This window comes from Mesoplodon bidens (assembly GCF_964165515.1).
Source record: "Mesoplodon bidens genome assembly, contig: HAP1_SCAFFOLD_1148, whole genome shotgun sequence".
Classification (NCBI taxonomy): Eukaryota; Metazoa; Chordata; class Mammalia; order Artiodactyla; family Ziphiidae; genus Mesoplodon; species Mesoplodon bidens.
In genome coordinates, this window is record NW_027672137.1 from 15,198 (window position 1) to 35,950 (window position 20,753).

The following is a 20,753-nucleotide window of genomic DNA, read 5'->3' on the forward strand; positions in this document are numbered from 1 at the left end:
GGCCCTGTGGGGGCCTGCATGCCAGGCTTGCACTGAGAGCTATGGGAACAGCTACCAATCAAGTTGCCCCATCCCACCCCACCCCACCTCACCCTCCAGCAGCTGGAGCTGGGGCAGTCAGGGAAGGCTGGGCTGGCCAAAACTTCTTCCTCTTTCTCTTGCTAGAACCCCTGCCTGAAGAACCAGGGAAGGATACTGGATCCCTAACAGCCTCCACCAAGCCACAGAGGCTGCTTGCTGAAATGACCCAGAATCAAAAGAAAAAAATTTCACACAATACAAAAATTAGAAACAATATTTATTTCCTGTTAAAATAGGGCGCTCTCATGAGAAAAGAGTGTGCAAAAAGAGCCTTCCTACACCCTGGGCTTTCTCACTTACCCTAGCAAGCTGGGACTGTTGGTTCAAAATTCTCCTCCTCACTCTGTAGGAGGGAAAGCTCTCCACCTACTCCTGGAAATTAGGCTACTCTAGTTTTAATTTTGATTACTTGCATGCATTAAAAAAAAAAAAACCTGACTGTTAACAGGCTATCTGCCCCTAGGCACATTTGCTCAGTCCACTTGGACAGACAGATGTGGGCCTCAAGCCCACATTCCCACGTGCAGGCCAGGATTAGATGATACCCTGGAAATCTGGTGAGTGTTCCTGGCTAGGGATCAAAGAAGGCCCCAGTTCCTGGTCAGATGGCTGAAAATATGCATAGTGTCTCCAGTGTGAGGCTGAGATTCCCTTTCTCGAGGAGTATTTTGGGTGTAGTAGGGCCAGTGGTCAACTAGTAGACAGCACTCTGGCCACAGGTAGCATCTGGTCTAGAAGCTACTTACTCCATCTCCAAATCCTCATGAGATCCCTTAAATTGACAAGAGTGGATTCAAGTTGCAAGATAGCAAATTATACCAGGAAGAGGATGTCATTAAGACAATGGTCTCAACCATTGTGAGTCTGTGCACAGAGCTCACATCCCACCATGCCCCTCCCCTCACACTTCAGGACAGCCTAGTCCTGCCCACTGTTCCTCCTCGATGACAGCTTCCAGCATCCTGAAGCCTTGAGCAGCCTTCAGCCTCACAAGTTGGGCATGGCCCAATTAAGGAACTTCATGGCAACTTCAAAGCCAAGGAAACAGGCCTGAGAAGGGGTTGGAAGGAAGAGAAAAGCCAACAGGAGTTGTGACTATTCACAGAGACCCCAGCACTGTGCTTGACTGGCCCTGTCAGGACCAAAACCCCTTCCTAATCTCCCACCCCAGGTCACGGAATCAAGCTATGCTTTCTCATTCCTAAAAGGGAAAGAAAATGCATGTCCCACAACTGCCCACTTCTGATGGCCAGGCCAGGAAATCAAAGCTCCTCACCTCAGAGAATCACAAAGGCAAATCTTCCTGACAGCTTCAGGAAAGGGAACAAATAAGGAGGCTCTGACTGAGGGTGGGATTTGGAAAAACTGAGCCCCCAATTCAATCCCAGAAGCAAGCAAAAGTCAGCCCACCTGCACCCTGCTCTGAGCCCCAAAGGGAAAGCACAGCCCCTGCCAGTCACTCACCGCGTTGGCTGGGAAGGCTCGGATCATCACTGCATTGAACCCCTTATACAAGGATGTGATTCCTTCATTCCGGATCAGCTCCCTCAGCACATCTCTGAAGCCATTAGGATATTTCCCAGGAGGTGCTGTGGGCAGAAAGCAACTGTTAAGCCTTCAGGAAGCTTCCTGACCTGACCATGGTGACCTACATGGGGACAATATTGTAGTCAAATCTTCCTGCAGGGCCACAGCACCAGCGAGAGGACACCTTGCAGGTCATCTGGGACTAGTCCACAGACAACACAGTTCGCCTTGGGACAAACAGATACAAATGTCTGGATTACTGGTGCCAAGGGAGTGGAGAAGGGAATGAAGAATGAAACAGCCCTTCTGCTCATGTGAGGGAAGGAAGGTTGATTTGACTTCTTCTCTACTATTTTTTTTTTTTGGGCCACGCTGCACGGCACATGGGATCTTAGTTCCCCGTCCAGGGACTGAACCTGTGCCCCCTGCAGTGGAAGCAGGGAGTCTTAACCACTGGACTGCCAGGGAAGTCCTTCTCTCACTTATTTTATGTTTACGCTGACAAGAAAATGAATCTAGGGGCTTCCCTGGTGGCGCAGTGGTTGAGAGTCCGCCTGCCGATGCAGGGGACACAGGTTCATGCCCCAGTCCGGGAAGATCCCACATGCCGCGGAGCGGCTGGGCCCGTGAGCCATGGCCGCTGAGCCTGCGCATCCGGAGCCTGTGCTCCACAACAGGAGAGGCCACAGCAGTGAGAGGCCCGCGTACCGCAAAAAAAAAAAAAAAGAAAAAAAAAGAAAATGAGTCTAGCATTCCTAAAACACAAATGACTGCAAGGGAGAATGTTGGCCAGACAGATGCTGAGTGCTACTGTGGAGAGTCAGTATCCCTAGGGCCTTAAGAACTCTGTACCACAGGGGCAGCCAGTTCTGGGACCCACTCCAACCCCATCTACCCCACTCTCCTCTACTAACCAGTCTGGAAGCGGGACTTGAGTACGTCTGGAGGGATTGCCACAGCCCAGTTGAAGATCCCTGCGATGCCCCCAGCCACCAGGATCCGAGGCACGCTGAGATCACTGACACTGCAGAATACCAAACAGCCCCAGTCAGACAAAGGCTGTGAGAGTGGTGTTCAGACCATCCCTCCTGTGCAGACAAGGCAGCCACAGAGAGGGAGAAACTGGCTGGAGGGAGGAGGTCCAAGGCCAAAGCTCCTGTGACATGGCAGCTGCCACTCGTTGAAGGAGGTCTCATGCACTTGTTTCAAACACTTCCTCCACCGGGTGAGGCACAGGGTAAAGGGTATTAGTATTAGCTGGGCCTCAGCAGCAACAATAGGAAAGTGGACATGGAGACAGAAGTAAGTCCCACTTCTGCCTTCAGATCCACTAACAGGAAAGGGCAACCTACCCATGATTGGGCAAAGTGGCTTCTAAGTTCTTCTGTTCTCCTCACCTCTTTTCCTCTGGAGTGAAGATATTTTTCAGCCATTCATATGTCATGAAATACATCCCACTGGCTGGAACATCTGTTAGTGGCAAGAAAGAGGTAAATTAAATGATATAAGATTCTCACAGATTTCCTGATCTTAGAAGAACCAAGCTTGGCTTTGGACCCTTGAAGGTTTCCTGAGAAGCTCCTCAGCAGCACTTCCTATTTGCAATAATCACTTTGCAGTGATCAGATGCTGCTCTGGGGTGAGCATGGTGTGAGTGAGTGCTAACATGCACGACATTATTTCATTTTCAAAGGCCCTCTGAGTGGTCCCCACTAATATGCCCACTCCAAGTAGTTATAACCAGAGATAACATCTGGCCTTCCTCCAAGCTGTCATCTCAGGACAAGGGTAGAGCTGTCTCTGCCTCTTCTATTGCCACCCCAATAGGACATGCCTCTCAAGCCAAAAAGAGCTCCACTGCTCCTAAGTCATTCTTTCTTCCCACTCATCCCTCCAGCCACGATTTCCACTTGCTACTCCCCTCCGACTGCCACGCTCATGATTTCTATCCTTGAGGGCCAGCCTATCAGAAGGATGGAGGGTCCCTCCATCCTCATGTGTGTCCCTGCTGGCCAGAGGTAAGATGGCCTAAAACCCAGGACACACAGTGCCGGCCCTGTCAGACCTGTGGCATGTATGGTGCCAAGGCTCATCGGGAGATCCAGGCAAGACCCCCTGTGGCAAATCACCTCAGATGGAGGGCCTCAAAGGTTACCTCGCATGAGGGTGAGCACAGTCCCCTTGTAGATGCCTCGGATCCCAGCCTCCTTGTATAGCTTCTTTGCACAGTCTAAGGGACCAGTGTACTTGGTCTCCCCTGAAGAAGCTTGAATCTGAGAGGGAGGAAAGAGTCATCAAGTCAGCAACAGCAACATCAAAGTCAACAAACCTAGCAGGTTACAGAAGATTACATAGTGAGTGTGGGAGTGGTCATTATGCATTAGACCAATGAAATAATATAACTATCATTGTCAAATCGATAGTTATTTAGAATGTACAATATTGGTGGAAGTTACTATGAAATAAGGCTAGGTGAATATATGACAAAATATACACACATTGACTAGAAAAACAAATCAACAGAGGAGTTGGAAAATAAGTTGAAAAATAAGTTCCCAAATACAAGAGCATTCCCAATAAAGCTAGTTGGAAAAATAAAAAATAAAAAAAGCTAGTTGGCAGTCTAGAAAGGAGGAGACAAATACTTCAGTCAATCACTTATTCCTTCAACAAATATCCATTGACTACTAAATCCACTCCAAGCTCTAACAGATCATGAAGCTTGGTTAAAAGAAGGTGAACTGGAAATTGTATTCAGAGCTCTAAATGCCTGGATAGAGGTCCTGTGTAGAGCCAGGAGAGGGCCAAGGAGAGGCCCCCTATCCTAGTCTCTGGGCTCCAGGGCCTAAGAGCCAAGAGCTTGAGGGCAGGCAGGAGGTATCCCACAAAAGATCAGAGAGAAAGACAGGCCCATGTAGGATCCACAGCAAGTACAGAGTCAAGAGGAATCCGAACACACAAGGGCATCAACCAAAGAGTAGTTAAAGCTGGAAAGAGAGTTCAGATTTAATAGTTCCAAGGAGAAACACTTACAAAATAAATATATAAGTCCAATAAATTTTTGTACATACCAACAATAACTAGTTGAAAAATAATGGAAAAGAATCCCATTCTAATAGCAATAAAGAACTATACTCCAGGGCTTCCCTGGTGGCGCAGTGGTTGAGAGTCCGCCTGCCGATGCAGGGGATGCGGGTTCGTGCCCCGGTCCGGGAAGATCCCACATGCTACGGAGCGGCTGGGCCCGTGAGCCATGGCCACTGAGTCTGCGCGTCCGGAGCCTGTGCTCCGCTACGGGAGAGGCCACAACAGTGAGAGGCCCACGTACCGCAAAAAAAAAAAAAAAAAAAAAAAAATTATACTCCAATAAAGATGTTAAAATAAAAAATATATAGCAATAAAGGCTTAAAAGGCTTTCTTAATTAAGAAGATTAAATTACTCTTTAAGGCCAAAGGGCTGTGGTATGAGATTATACCTGATAAAAGGAAGAAATACATTATTAAGAGGATATGAAGGTAATAAATCTTCCTTTATAAGTAACACATGAAGTGCTGTTTTATTGCTGATACTGAAACATTAATATCAAGTTTTCTTGAAGGGGCACCTGCACCTAACCCAGAACTCTCCATAATGCTAGAAATATGAGAGTCCATGTTCATTGGTCTAATATTGCATATTTAGGTGAAATATTCCTTACCGTGCAACCTCTCGGTATTTTTTATCAGGTACCTAATAACTTCAATGAGTACAAGAAAAATAACTGCGTGGACTCAAGAGTTTTAAAGGCTATTCTTTAAGGTGAGTGCCTACCTTCATGAAATCTGCAATGTCTTAAACTAGCTCTTTTTATAGAGCTTGGCTTGTACTGGAGAAGAAAATCCAGTCTATGAGATTCCCAAGAGCAAAAACGTTGTTGATCATGATATCTCTAGCCCCTTGCCAGGAATATAATAGGTATGATTAGAAATTTATTAGTTAAATTAAGGTAGAAAAATCAATTCATAGTCAACTTTCAAGTAGCAAAACTTGAATACGCTAGATAGTACACAATGTCTCCTAAACTGATTTACATGTCTAAACTCAAGTTAAGCATTCCTTTAAATACACTGATGTGTGTTCCTCTGACAAAGTTACAGAAATACTTCTTCCAGTTTCTGTTTTTCCAATGAAATCACAGGAGGTGTGACTTGTTTAAGGAATAAAGAATGTTCTAAGGAAAAAAAAAAGCAATAAAATATATGTGCATCAAGCAATAGGATTTGCACAAATAAAACTCTAAAACCTTTCCAAGGGACGTAAAAGAAAAGGTAAATAAAAAGAGAGTCATAGTTCTGGTTAGGAAAAGTTTTCAATCAGGAAGATGTCAATTTTTCTAAAAATAATAAATTTAAGACAATGTCAATTGAATATCAATGGCTTTTTAAAAAATATAACTTCCCCAGATGATCCCAGCACATGTGAGCCTGGTGTATCTGAGGAATGGCACAGAGGCCCATGTTATCAGAGGATGCTGGAGCTGACTCACAGTGACCTGGGGGGCCAAAGAGGACTGGGCATGGAATTGACATATTAACAGAATTTTCTCACTGTTATGTGTGGTATAGAATGTAAGCAGGGAAACAAGTGGGGAGGCCCTCACAGTCATCCAGGCCAGTGCTGAAGGTGACCTGGAGCAATGTAGTTGCAATGGAGGTGATGGGACAGGATAGATTTGTGATATGGTGAAAGCCAGCTTAACTGTTCAACAAATGGGATATATACAGTGAGACAAAGTGTACAATCTAGGAGAACTCCTGGGTTTTAGGGCTGAACAACTAGACAGATGGTATTGCCACCAACCGAGCTACAGAAGGTTGTAGGTAAAGCAGGTATAGAGGAAGACCAGGAGTTCAGTTTTGCACATGGTGACTCTGAGGTGCCTACTAGCATCCAACGGAAATATTGGATAAACTAGTCCAGAGTTCAGGAAAAATCTGAGTTGGAGACATAAACTGGAAAATCATTATTATACAGATGGTGTCTAAAAGTCATGAGACAAGAAGAAATCATCAACGAGATGAGTGTAATATGACTGAGCCTTGTACATATGAACATTAAAAGATTGAGAAGATGAGGATAAACCAACAATGGACATAGAAAAGGAGCAGCCAAGTAGGTAGGAGGAAAGTCAGGAGAGAAGTCAAGTGAAGATAGATCTTCAAGGAAGATGGGGGACCAGCTGAGTCCAATTCTGTTGATGGATCAAGATGGATCAATGTCCAGGCCCAAGAACTGAACATTGGATTTAGTGTAAAAGTCACTGGTGGGACGTCTCTGGTGGTCCAGTGGTTATGAATCTGCCTTCCAGTGCAGGGGACGCGGGTTCGATCCCTGGTTGGGGAACTAAGATCCCACATGCCACGGGGCAACTAAGCCCACCTGCTGCAACTAGAGAGAAGCCCGTGTGCCGCAACAAAGAGCCCGCACACTGCAACTAAGACCCGATGCAGCCAAAAATAAATAAATAAATATTTTTTTAAAAAAGGTCACTGGTGACCTTGACAAAAGTACTTTTGTTGGAGCTGTGAGGCAAAAGCCAGTCTGATGTGGGTTTGACAATTAGAGAAGGGGGACTAGAGACAAAGAGTAGGAAAAAAAACAGAAAACTTTTTCAAAGAGTTTTTGATGTAAAGGGGAGCAAAGACAGGAAGCACAGAAATAGATGTGGAAGGTAAAATAAAGAGAAGTTTGTATTTTTAAGGTGAAAAAACAAGCATGTTTATGCTTTTATTGCTGAAGAGAACAATCCATTGGAGAGCAAAAACTGATGCTGAAGGAGAGAGAAAGAAGAATTGTTGATTGTTGAAGCAAGGTCTCTGGATGGGCAAGAGGGGATAGGATGTGGGGTCAAACAGAAGCATGGGCCATTTGTGGTGGAAATAGCCAGGCAGCCACAGATGTAGTTAGATGCCAGTGGGTGAGTGGAGGCAGTGGAGGGCATCTGGTAAAGTCCTCTTCTGGTGGTTTCAGTTTTCTCAGTGAAGTAGAAAGCCAGGGGACTTCCCTGGTGGTGCAGTGGTTAAGAATCCACCTGGCAGTGCAGGGGACACGGGTTCGAGCCCTGGTCCGGGAAGATCCCACGTGCCGTGGAGCAACTAAGCCTGTGTGCCACAACTACTGAGCCTGCACTCTAGAGCCCATGAGCCACAACTACTGAGCCCACATGCCACAACTACTGAAGCCCGCACACCTAAAGCCCATGCTCTACAACCAGAGAAGCCACCGTAATGAGAAGCCCGCGCACTGCAACGAAAAGTAGCCCCCACTTGCCGCAACTAGAGAAAGCCCATGTGCAGCAACGAAGACTCAACGCACCCAAATATAAATAAATAAATTAATAATAATAATAAAAAAAGCCAGGTCATCTCCTGAGAGGGTAGGGGTTTGAGAAGAGAAGAGAGTCACAAAGTAGTAACCCAGCAGAGTGGAGGAGTGCAAGGGAAGAATATGGATGGGGACTGTCTCATCTAGGAGCAGAAAAGGGCTTCAGGCATAAAAGAGATGGAAGAAGCCATGATGGAAAAGACTAAGGGACAAGGCTACTGAAAGCAAACATTCCCTAACTCAAAAGCAATATACAGACTGTCTAAGAAGTATTTTCCCAATCCTCCTGCTAAGTACAACAAAAAACTCTAGACATTATTTGTTTTAAACAAATATAAGAGGACTCTGAAAGTTTGGAGAGAAGAAGCAGACTGGCTAGGGACCTTGGGACTTAAGCAATGACATAGTAGTGAGTCCCCTGGATTTTCTTTTTTGATATATCTCAGACTTAAAGCAGAAGAAACTGGCAATCCAGGAATACCAACAAACACAGATCAAAAAGAAGCCTCAACAAAAGCCTGCATTCTCTAGACAAAGGACCAGAAAAGGAACAGCCTAGAAAGACAGAAAACCTTTAGACAAAAAACACTCTACTCCAGCCATACACCATAGAAAAAACTGTGGCCGCACCCTCATCCACACCAGCAAAGACCCTGTGGGGAGCCCAGACTTCCACCTTCGCAGGGCTGTAACAAGGTACCCAACATGCTACCTGGGTGGAGTCAGAAAAGGCCAAGTACAGAATAAGGACTTTCATCCCTGAGAGCCTGTAACCATCACCCTCCTGTCCTGTGGTGTCAGTAGAGACACTGGAACTCCCACATCCACCCAGCAGTAAAAAGAAGTGCCCCACCCTCAAGTGTCAACAGAGGTCGAGTGGGTCACCTAGACTTCCACTTCCACTTGGCAGTAATGAGGCAGCATCCCTCCCTTCCTACTGGAGTGGTGTCAAAGAAAGCCAACTAGGGCTTCCCTGGTGGCGCAGTGGTTGAGAGTCCGCCTGCCAATGCAGGGGACACGGGTTCGTGCCCCGGTCCGGGAAGATCCCACATGCCGCGGAGCGGCTGGGCCCGTGAGCCGTGGCTGCTGAGCCTGCGCGTCTGGAGCCTGTGCTCCGCAACGGGAGAGGCCACAACAGTGAGAGGCCTGCGTACCGCAAAAAAAAAGAAAAAAAAGAAAAGAAAAATACAACCGAAATAAAAAGCTCAGTGGGGACTTCCCTGGTGGTGCAGTAGTTAAGAATCGCCTGCCAATGCAGGGGACACAGGTTCAAGCCCTGGTCCGGGAAGGTCCCACATGCTGCAGAGCAACTAAGCCCATGCAACACAACTACTGAGCCCGAGTGCCACAACTACTGAAGCCCGAGCACCTAGATCCCATGCTCTGCAACAAGAGAAGCCACCACAATGAGAAGCCTGCATACTGCAATGAGAGTAGCCCCCGCTCGCCACAACTAGAGAAAGCTGGTGTGCAGCAATGAAGACCTGACATAGACAAAAATAAATAATAAATAAATAAATTTATTAAAAAGAAAATAAAAAAGCTCAGTGGATGGCTCGTTCAACAGCAGAATACAGGGGAGAGAGGAAAAAAAATCAGGATTAGAAGACAGAACAATGAATGGAAAATACCCAATCTGAACAACAGAAAGAAAACAAACTGAAACAAATTGAACAGAACCTCAGGGACCCCTGGGGCTGTAACAGAAAATCTAATATTTGTGTCCTTACAGTCCCAGAAGAAGAGGAGAAAAGAGTGTAGTACTGAAAAAGTACTCAAAGAAACAACTGCTGAAAACTTCCCAAACTTGGCAAAACATAAACATATAGATTTAAGAAGCTGAGCGAACCCTAAACAGAATACACCCAAATAAATCCATGCCACAACACATCACAAGTGAACTTAGTTGAAAACTAAAGACAAAGGAAAAAGTGTAAGAGTAGCCAGAGAAAAATAACACATTGCCTATTGAAAAAAACAATTAGAATGACAGCAGAAACCAGGGAGGGTAGAAGGAAGGGGCACAGTAGCTTTCAGGAGCTGAAAGAAAAGAACTGTAGGTTAAGAATCTGCCTGCCAATGCAGGGGATCACAGGTTTGAGCCCTGGTCCAGGAAGATCCCACGTGCCGTGGAGCAACTAAGCCCGTGTGCCACAACTACTGAGCCTGCGCTCTAGAGCCCGTGAGCCACAACTACTGAGCCCACGTGCCACAACTACTGAAGCCCGCGTGCCTAAAGCCCAAGCTCTGCAACAAGAGAAACCACCGCAATGAGAAGCCCGCACACCGCAACGAAGAGTAGCCCCCGATTGACGAAACTAGAGAAAGCCCACGTGCAACAATGAAGACCCAACGCAACTAAAGAAAGAAAAGAGGGCTTCCCTGGTGGCGCAGTGGTTGAGAGTCCGCCTGCCGATGCAGGGGACGCGGGTTCGTGCCCCGGCCCAGGAAGATCCCATGTGCCGCGGAGCGGCTGGGCCCGTGAGCCATGGCTGCTGAGCCTGCGCTTCCGGAGCCTGCGCGTCCGGAGCCTGTGCTCCACAGTGGGAGAGGCCACAGCAGTGAGAGGCCCACGTACCGCAAAAAAAAAAAAAAAAAAAGGAAGGAAGGAAGAAAGAAAGAAAGAAGAAAGAAAGAAAACGGGCTTCCCTAGTGGTGCAGTGGTTGAGAGTCCGCCTGCTGATGCAAGGGACACGGGTTCGTGGCCTGGTCCGGGAAGATCCCACATGCCGCGGAGTGGCTGGGCCTGTGAGCCATGGCCGCTGAGCCTGCGTGTCCGGAGCCTGTGCTCCGCAACGGGAGAGGCCACAACATTGAGACGTCCGCGTACTGCAAAAAAAAAAAAAAAAAAAAAAAAAAGCAAGAAAGAGAAAAGAACTGTAATCCCAGAACCCTATGTCAAGTGAAAATATTCTTCAGGAATAAAGGGGAAATCAGGCATTCTTAGATGAAGGAAAACTGAGAGACTTTGTCATTCACAGACCTTCCCCAAAAGAATGGCTAAAAAGTTCTTTAAATAGAAAAGAAACTCTAAAAGAAGGAATCCTGGAACATCAGGAAGGAAGGGAGAACATAGTAAGCAAAAATATGGGATATTATATAATGGTACTATGAGGGACATTACATAGTGATAAAAGGGCCAATCCACCAAGAAGACATAGCAATCCTAAATGTGTATACATTAAACAAAAAAGCTGCAAACTATGTGAAGCAAAACTGATAGAACTGAAAGAAGAAACAAACAAACTCACAATTACAGTTGGAGATTTCAAATTCCTCCATCAACAAATAGGTAGAACAACTAGACAGAAAATCATCAAGGATAGAGAAGAACTCAACAACACCATCAACCAACAGGATATAATTGACATTTATAGATTACTCCACCAAATGACAGCAGAACACACATTCTTTTCAAATGCCTGTGGAACATGTACCGGGATAAACCATATCCAAGGCCATAAACCTCAGGAAATTTAAAAGAATGTAAATAATACAGAATATGTTTTCCAATCACAATGGACTCAAACTAGAAATCAATAATCTCCAACTCTTGAAAACTGAACAACACTCTCCTAAGTAATTTAAAAAGGACGTCTCAAAGGAAATTAGAAAACACACTGAACTAGGACTTCCCTGGTGGTCCAGTGGCTAAGACTCTGTGCTCTCAATACAGGGGGCCTGGGTTCAACCCCTGGTCAGGGAACTAGATCCCACATGCCACAACTAAGAGTTTTCATGCCACAACTAAAACATCCTGCATGCTGCAACTAAGACCCGACACAGCCAAAAGAAAGAAAGAAAGAAAGAAAACACACTGAACTGACTGAAAATTAAAATATATTGAAGTTTGTGGGACACAGCTAAAGCAGGGCTGAGAGGAAACTTTATAGCACTGACTGCATATGTTAGAAAAGAGGAAAAGCCTCAAAACAATAATCTAAGCTTGCACCTCAAACACCTAAAAAAAAAAAAAAACAAAACAAGCAAAAGGAAGGAAATAATAAAAAAACAAGCAAAAACCAATGAAATTGAAAACAGAAAGACAATAAAGAAAATCAATGAGGTGAGTTCCCTGGTGGCCTAGTGGTTAGGATTCTGGGCTTTCACTGCTGTGACCTGGGTTCAGGGAACTGAGATCCCACAAGCCGCGTGGCACGGCCAAAAAAAAAAAAAGAAAGAAAAATCTTTTTTGAAAAGATCAATAAAACTGACAAACCTCAAGTGAGGCTGACAAAGAAAAAAAAAGAGAGAAGTCACAAATTATTATTTTTTTATTAATTAATTATTTATTTTTGGCTGTGTTGGGTATTCGCTGCTGTGCGTGGGCTTTCTCTAACTGTGGTGAGCGGGGGCTACTCTTCGTTGTGGTGTGCAGGCTTCTCATTGCAGTGGCTTCTCTTGTTGAGGAGCACAGGCTCTAGGCACGAGGGCTTCAGTAGTTGTGGCTCGCGGCTCTAGAGTGCAGGCTCAGTAGTTGGGGCACATGGGCTTAGTTGCTCCGCGGCATGTGGGATCTTCCTGGACCAGGGCTCAAACCTATGTCCCCTGCATGAGCAGGTGGATTCTTAACCACTGTGCCACCAGGGAAGACCCACAAATTATTAATACCAGGAATAAAACAGAAGATAACACCACAGAATCTGCCAATGTATAAAGGACAATAAGGGAATACTACAAACAACTTTACACGCACACATTTGACAACTTAGATAAAAAAACAAAAACAAAAACTACCACAGGGACTCCCCTGGTGGCACAGTGGATAAGACTCCGTGCTCCCAGTGTAGGAGGCCCAGGTTTGATCCCCGGTCAGGGAACCAGATCCTATATGCAACCGCAACTAAGAGTTCACATGCCACAACTAAGGAGCTGGCAAGCCACAACTAAGGAGCCCGCCTGCCACAACTAAGAACTGGCACAACCAAATAAATAAATAAATAAAATATTAAAAAATAAAACCTACCACAATTTTCCCGATATGAAATAAGTAATTTGAATAGCCCTGTAACTATTAAGAAATTGAATTCATAATTTAATAATTCCTCCCCCAAAATCTCCAAGCCTATATGATTTCACTATAAAATTCTACCAAATGTTTACAGAAAAATTAACACCAATTCTACATAATCCCTCTCAGAAAATAGAAGAGGGAACAATTCCCAATTCATTTTATGAAGACAGCATTATCCTGATACCAAAACCAGACAAAGACAAGACAGAAAAAAAATGACAGACTAATATCTCTCATGATTATAGATGCATAAATACTTAACAAAATATAAGAAAATAGAACTCAGCAGTATATAAAAAGAATTATATACTATGACCAAGTTGGGGGGTTTATTCCAGCAATTCAAAATTGGTTCAGGATTCAAACATCAATTGATGTAATTCACTGTATAAGAGGTTGAAGGAGAAAAATCACATGATCACATTAATAAATGAAGAAGAAGAATTTGACAAAAGTCAATATCCATTCATGAGAAAACTCTCAGAAAAAGAGGAATAGAAGGTAACTTTCTCAACTTGATAAAGAGCATCTATCAAAAAAACTACATCTGGGACCTCCCTGGTAGTCCAGTGGTTAAGACTCTGCACTTCCACTGCAGGGGTCACCATGTTCCATCCTTGTTTGGGGAACTAAGATCCTGCATGCAGGGTGGTGCAGCCAAAAAAACTAAACAGACAAAAAACTACATCTAACATCATATTTAACAGTGAAATAGTGAATACTTCGCCATGAGATTGGGAACAAGGCAAAAATATCCACTCTCATCACTCTTATTCAACACAGTACTGGAAATTCTAGCCAGTGAAATAAGGAAATAAAAGGTAAACAGATTAGAAATGAAGAAATAAAACTGTCCCTATATGCAAATAACATGATTATCTACATAGGAAATCCCAAGGAATCTACCAAAAAAAAAAATCCTAGAATTAATAAGGGCATTCAGGAAGGTTCACATGATACAAGATTAACATACAAGAATTGATTGTGTTTCTACAAACTAGCAATGAAAATGTAGACAACAAAATTAAAATTATAATACCATTTACAATGCCATTTTACAAAGTCAAATTAAGAGAGAAGCACTTAGGTATATAAGAAAACACATTAAGAGCTTATATGCTAAAAACTACACAATGCTGATGAAAGAAATTAAAGTTCTAAATAAATGGAGAGATATAACATGTCCATGTACTGGAAGACTCAAAATAATGTGTTAATTCTACCCAAATTGACCTATAGGTTTAACATAATCTCAGCAAGATTTTTCTCAATTTTCTAAATTATCCTAAAATTTACATAGAAATATTGGGTTGGCCAAAAAGTTTTCTGTAATATGTTACGGAAAAACCCGAGCGAACTTTTTGGCCAACCCAATACAAAGGAATTAGAATAGCTAGAACAATTTTTTTTATTAATTAATTAATTTATTTATTTTTGGCTGTGTTGGGTCTTCGTTGCTGCACGCGGGCTTTCTCCAGTTGCGGCAAGCGGGGGCTACTCTTCGTTGCAGTGCGCGGGGCTTCTCATTGCGGTGGCTTCTCCTGTTGTCGAGCAGCGCAGGCTTCAGTAGTTGTGGCACATGAGTTCAGTAGTTGTGGTTCTCAGGCTCTAGAGCAGAGGCTGAGCAGTTATGGTGCATGGGCTTAGTTGCTCCGCGGCATGTGAGATCTTCCCAGACCAGGGCTTGAACCCGTGTCCCCTGCATTGGCAGGCGGATTCTTAACCACTGCGCCACCAGGGAAGTCCCCGGTTTTTTTTTTAAAGAATAAAGTGGGAGGCATCAGTCTAGTCAATTTCAAGACTTAGTATATGGCTATACTAATCAAGATTGTGTAGTATTCGTGAAGGGATAGATGCATAAATCAATGGAAGAAACTAGAGTACCCAGAAGTAGACCCACACAAATACGCCCAACTGATTTTTAACAAAGATGCAAACACAATTCAGTGGAAAAAAGATAAGTCTCTTCAGCAAATGGTATGGTGCAATTGGACAGCCCTAGGGAAAAGAAAAAAAAAAGAACTCTGACCTAATTCTCATACATAATACAAATATTAACTCAAAATGGAGTCACAGACTTAAATGTAAAAGGTAAACTATAGATAAAACTTTTGGAAAAAACATATAAGAAAATCTTTGGGATTGCAGGCTAGGTAAAGAGTTCTTAAGACCTGATGCCCCAAACACCCAAAACCCAATCCATAAAAGAAAAACTAACAAAGTGGACTTTATCAAAATTTAAAATGTTTGCTCAAAAGACTCTGTTGAGAGGATGAAAAGACAAACTATAGACTGGGAGAAAGTATTTGCAAACCACATATCTGACAAAGCACTGGTATCTAGAATAAAGGACTCTCAAAACTCAATAATAAAAAAACAAATAATCCAATTAGAAAATGGGCAAAACACATGAACAAACATTTCACCAAACAGGATATACATATAGCAAATGAGCACAGGAAAAGATGTTCAACATCTTCAGCTATTAGGAAAATACAAATTAAAATGAGATATCACTACACACCTATCAGAATGGCTAAAATTAAGAACAGTGACAACACCAAATGTTGGTGAGGATGCAGAGAAACTGGATCACTCATACATTGCTGGTGGAAATGTAAAATGATATAGGTACTCTGAAAAAACTGTTTGGTAGTTTCTTTAAAAACTAACACGCATGGGACTTCCCTGGAGATCCAGTGGTTAAGACTCCACGCTTCCACTTCAGGGTACACAGGTTTGATCCCTGATGGGGGAACTAATATTCCACATGCTGGCGCGGTGTGGCCAAAAAAACCCAAAAAAACCCCACTAAACATGCAACTACCACATGACTCAGCAATTATACTCCTGGGCATTTATCCCAGAGAAATGAAGACTGATTTTCTCAGAAAAACCTCTGTACATGAATGTTTATAGCATCTTTATTTATAATAGCCAAAAACTGAAAACAACCCAGATGTCCTTCAATGGATGAAAAGTTAAACATATTTGTAGTACATCCACACCATGGATTACCAAAAAGGAATGAACTATTCATATATGCAACAATCTGTATGAATCTCCAGAAAATTAGGTTGAGTTGAAAAAGCCAGTCTGAAAAGTTTACATACTGTATAGTTCCATTTATATAAGTCTTGAAATTACAGGCTTATAGAGTTCAGATTAGTGGTTGCTGGGGTGGTTAAGGACTGGAGTGGGGTACGGGAAGTGAATGTGGCTATTAAAGGGCTACATGAAGGATCCTTGGCATGATGGAATTGTTCTGTATCTTGACTGTAAAAATGTCAATATTCTGGTTGTGATATTGTACCATAATTTTACAATATATTACCTCTGTGGAAGAACTGAGTAAAGGGTACGTGGGATCCTTTTGTATTATTTATTTCTTTATTTCCCTTTGTATTATTTCTTACAACTGTATGTGAATCTATAAGTATCTCAAAATAAAAAATTTAATTTAAAAAATGCACAAAATTAGGGCTTCCCTGGTGGTGCAGTGGTTGAGAGTCCGCCTGCCGATGCAGGGGACACGGGTTCATGCCCCGGTCCGGGAAGATACCACATGCCGCGGAGCGGCTGGGCCCGTGAGCCATGGCCGCTGAGCCTGCACGTCCGGAGCCTGTGCTCCACAATGGGAGAGGCCACAACAGTGAGAGGCCCGCGTACCTCAAAAAAAAAAAAAAAAAAAAATGCACAAAATTAAATGACAAATGCAAAGCATGAAAAAGACTTGCCAAATATGATAAGAAATTAATAACCTTAATATGTCCAAAGGTTTTAGGGGTAGGGGAGTGACAGGCACAAACTATTGGGTGTAAGACAGGCTACAAGGATGTATTGTACAACTTGGGGAATACAGCCAATTTTTTGTAATAACTGTAAATGGAGTGTAACCTTTAAAAATTGTATAAAAATTTTTAAAAATAATAAATTGGGGACTTCCCTGGTGATGCAGGGGTTAAGAATCCGCCTGCCAATGCAGGGGACACGGGTTCGATCCCTGAACCGGTAAGATCCCACATGCTGCAGAGCAACTAAGCCCATGCACCACAGTTACTGAGCCTGCACTCTAGAGCTCGCGTGCCACAACTACTGAGCCCGTGTGCTGCAACTACTGAAGCCCACGTGCCTAGAGCCCGTGCTCTGCAACAAGAGAAGCCACCACAATGAGAAGCCCACGCACTGCAACAGAGTAGCCCCTGCTCACGGCATCTAGAGAGAGCCCGCGCTCCAATGAAGACCCAACACAGCCAAAAATAAATAAATAAAATAATAAATTCAAACATGTCCAAAGCTTTTATAAGTCAACAGAAAAACAAACAAATGAGCAAAGAACACAAATAGGCATTTCACAAAGGAAAAATACAAACAGCTAATAAGCATCAAAAAAATTAACCTCACTGACAATTAAAAGCAAGAAAAATTAAAACAATGCAAATTTTTCACCTATCAGACTAGCAGAGATTGTAAATTAGATGCCACAGAATCTGCTGGGAAGTAAGAGCTCTTATACTATTGAAAGGAATAGAAAATGACAGACTTTTATAGGAGGGCCATTTAGTAGAATACATTAAAAACCTTTTTAAAAAGTACATACCTTAAAAAAAAAAGTACATACCTTTAATCATACTAATTTCAAATCTAGACATTTATCCTAAGAAAATAATCAGGGACACATGCAGAGGCTTATTTACAAAGATCTTCACTATGGCATATAATTTGTCATGTCCCCAGATAAGGTATTATTGGGTAAATGACAGCCATGTATTGAAATAAAATACAGAAAATGACGCTTGAGAAAAAAAATCACATAAATATTGTGACATATCAAATGAAAAAAACTGGTTACAAAACGATTGCAATATGTGACCCCAATTTTATTTCAAAAGATAACTTTTTAATACAAGTTTACCAAAAAGACTAGAAGAATTCACACAGAAAGCATAACAGTGGGGTGGTATCATGGGTGATAAATACATTGTTTTCTGTGTGCTTCTCTGCATTACCAAAATTTTTCTAGCAAAGACTGTGTGTTAAGTTGCTTCAGCCATTAGAAGAAAAAAGCAGTAACACTTTTTTAAAAAGGAGCCCTGGGGCTTCCCTGGTGGCACAGTGGTTGAGAGTCCGCCTGCCGATGCAGGGGACATGGGTTCGTGCCCCGGTCTGGGAAGATCCCACATGCCGTGGAGCGGCTGGGCCCGTGAGCCATGTCTGCTGAGCCTGCGCGTCTGGAGCCTGTGCTCCACAGCGGGAGAGGCCACAACAGTGAGAGGCCCGGGTACCAAAAAAAAAAAAAAAAAAAAAAAAAAAAAAAAAAAGGAGCCCTGTGTGGTAAGGCAAGCAGTCAGTTCACACCCTTGGCCTGGGAACAAGCCACACACTTTAAGGGCACTGAGCCTTTGGGCAAATGGCAGACATAACATGTTAGGCAGGAGCAGCCTCCCTTCCACCTCTGATGAGACATGACTCACCTTTCAGAGTTCCTGAAGTAGCTGCTAATTAGGGTGGATAAGTCTGAGCTGACCCGTCACAGGTGTGACATGTGGTTGATTTGTTACACTGTCCTGATTCTTGATTCTACTATGATTGCCTCCATGTTCCTGAAAACCTTGAAACTGTTTTGCACACCTGACCTGAAGTCTTTATAAAGGGTGAAAGGACATAAACATCCACACAAAATTGTATACCCAATGGAAAAAGCTAGCCACCTCCCCCCAAATCATATCCCCCCACCCCAGATCACACCCTCACCTGTAACAAGCACTTGATCCGTTCTCCAGGGGTCATAATTCCCGTGGTGAATACACCAGATAACATCCCAGCTGCAAATAGTTGGGGGTAGCTATATTGAAAACAAAAACAAGAGGCAAGAACCTGTGACTAACCACCCAGAACAGAGGCAATCCTAGCAAAGAGGACTTTGAAAGAAAAAATAAGTACTTGGACTGGGCAGAAGTCCAGCACAAATAAAGCATATTTCACACAAAACCCAAGGTCTAGGTATATTCTGACATCAAATTTCCCAAGGCAGGGGTCTCAGTGCCAAGAGCAATATGATCTTGGTCACGAGGCCCACATGCACACTCAGATGGCCTCACCCATGGGAGAAGTTTCCTCCCCAGCCTGCCATGCACAGTGACTATGGACGAGTTTCCAGGCCTCTCTGAGCCTTGATCTGTAAAGTTCAGGGTTGTTGTGGAAAAAAGCCTCTAATCCAGAATGTAGACCTCAGTCAACCCCAGTTCCCCTCCAATCTCACCTCTCTGGATCACCAAGGGCCTGAGAACATTTTAAGCCAAGATTCACAAAGGACGGCGTCAAGGCCGGAGGAACGGCTGTGGCCACTTCCACAGGCTAAGGGGCAGCCAGGCCAGTTGTGAGGAATGTGTTGTAAGATGCTGGGAAGGGCCCAGCCAGGGATGGTACCCAGAGACATGATGGGTCCTGTGGCCTTCCATGCAGGGAATAGTCCCCCAGTGGCCAGAGATATGGATCCTCACCATGGCCCTCACAGAATGAACCACACTGAATATTTGGAGGAAATGGAGGCTCCTGGCGTCACGGCCTGTCCCACCTCTGGCATCTCCTTTTCTTTCTAAGATTAGCTATACCAGACTGGTCCAGAGGCAGTGGAGCACAGAGCTACAATTAGCATTTCAACAGTGTCCCCACAATTTAGCAAATGTTGTTGAAAAACTTCCCTTTCTTGCCTGGGCTGCAGGCCCCTCCTAACCCCAAGCCTCTGATAGCTGAGCCTTCAGGCCTGTCCCACCCTACAAGGAGCCCAAAACCTGGAGAACAGATGTCAAACGGGGAACGGGAGACATCCACTTCGGGTCCTTCCTTCCAGGCAGGGCACCAGTCTCAATGGTCCTGTTTTTTCCAGGCACTCACACAACTACCTCAGGCATACAAGCCCAGCACACAAGCTGACTGTTCAACAGTCAGGAGACTTGCTTTCATGCATGGCCTCCTTTACAGTCTCAGTTCACACTGCTGTCCCCAAGAGAAGCCCTCTCAGCAATGAAACTTCCCCTCATGAGACCAACATCTGTTCTTCCATGTATGCCCAGACCTTAGGCTGGACATACCTCCATCTCCCGGGACTAAGGACTTTCCTCTGAACAGGGTCTGTGTGTGCACAGGGTACCCTGCAGACACCCTACATGGGTGGCCCATTCTGCCACCCTTCACCCCCACATGAGGGAAGCATCTGTGAGTGCTGGACCCAAGGTCCTGGTAATGTTCCTTTCCATACTGTCCCCAAACACTACTGCAGGGAGGGGAAGGTGGCAGGGTTGACATTCAGGATTCAGAGCGCTGCAGGATTATGGGGGCAGGGACCTGAGTGTCTCAACCTTTGCTTAAGCAGGAAGGGTGCTTCTCTGAGGACTGACGCAATAGTATAGGGAATAACCGACAGGCTGAAGTACTAGCAGTGACCCCACGGGGGTTCTTGTGCATGGCCCTTGTGCGCTGGTACGTGAGCTAAAAGACCAGGTGCTCAGAGAGGACATGTGTCCATAGGACATTTGGACTACCAACAGTCAAACACGGTTTCAAAAGGAAGCCCCACACACCCACGTTTGGGGCCATCTTCAGCTTTTTATAGAAGCTGGTCACATTCAGAGCGTCACAGGGACTCCAAAAATAGAGTTTCACAGTACGAGCATTTCTATCTATGTCCAGACCCTTACTCAGCCTGCTGTGGCCTGAAGTAGTGACAGAAAACAACCACATGGCACCCTGGGCTGCCTCCCTTGA

General features: G+C 44.2%; 1 protein-coding gene across 1 annotated transcript in view; it reads right to left on the reverse strand.

The window, feature by feature from the left end:
* Positions 1-281: 281 nt before the first annotated feature.
* LOC308610555 (mitochondrial carnitine/acylcarnitine carrier protein) overlaps positions 282-20,753 on the reverse strand; it is a 30,538-nt gene continuing 10,066 nt past the window's right edge. The window contains exons 4-9 of the mRNA XM_081259646.1: positions 18,741-18,831; positions 3,764-3,881; positions 3,006-3,078; positions 2,523-2,632; positions 1,546-1,670; positions 282-1,131 (exon numbers count right to left, since the gene is read on the reverse strand). Coding sequence (XP_081115772.1) covers positions 1,069-1,131; positions 1,546-1,670; positions 2,523-2,632; positions 3,006-3,078; positions 3,764-3,881; positions 18,741-18,831 — 580 coding nt within the window. The 3' untranslated portion in view covers positions 282-1,068. The remainder of the gene's footprint in view (positions 1,132-1,545; positions 1,671-2,522; positions 2,633-3,005; positions 3,079-3,763; positions 3,882-18,740; positions 18,832-20,753) is intronic.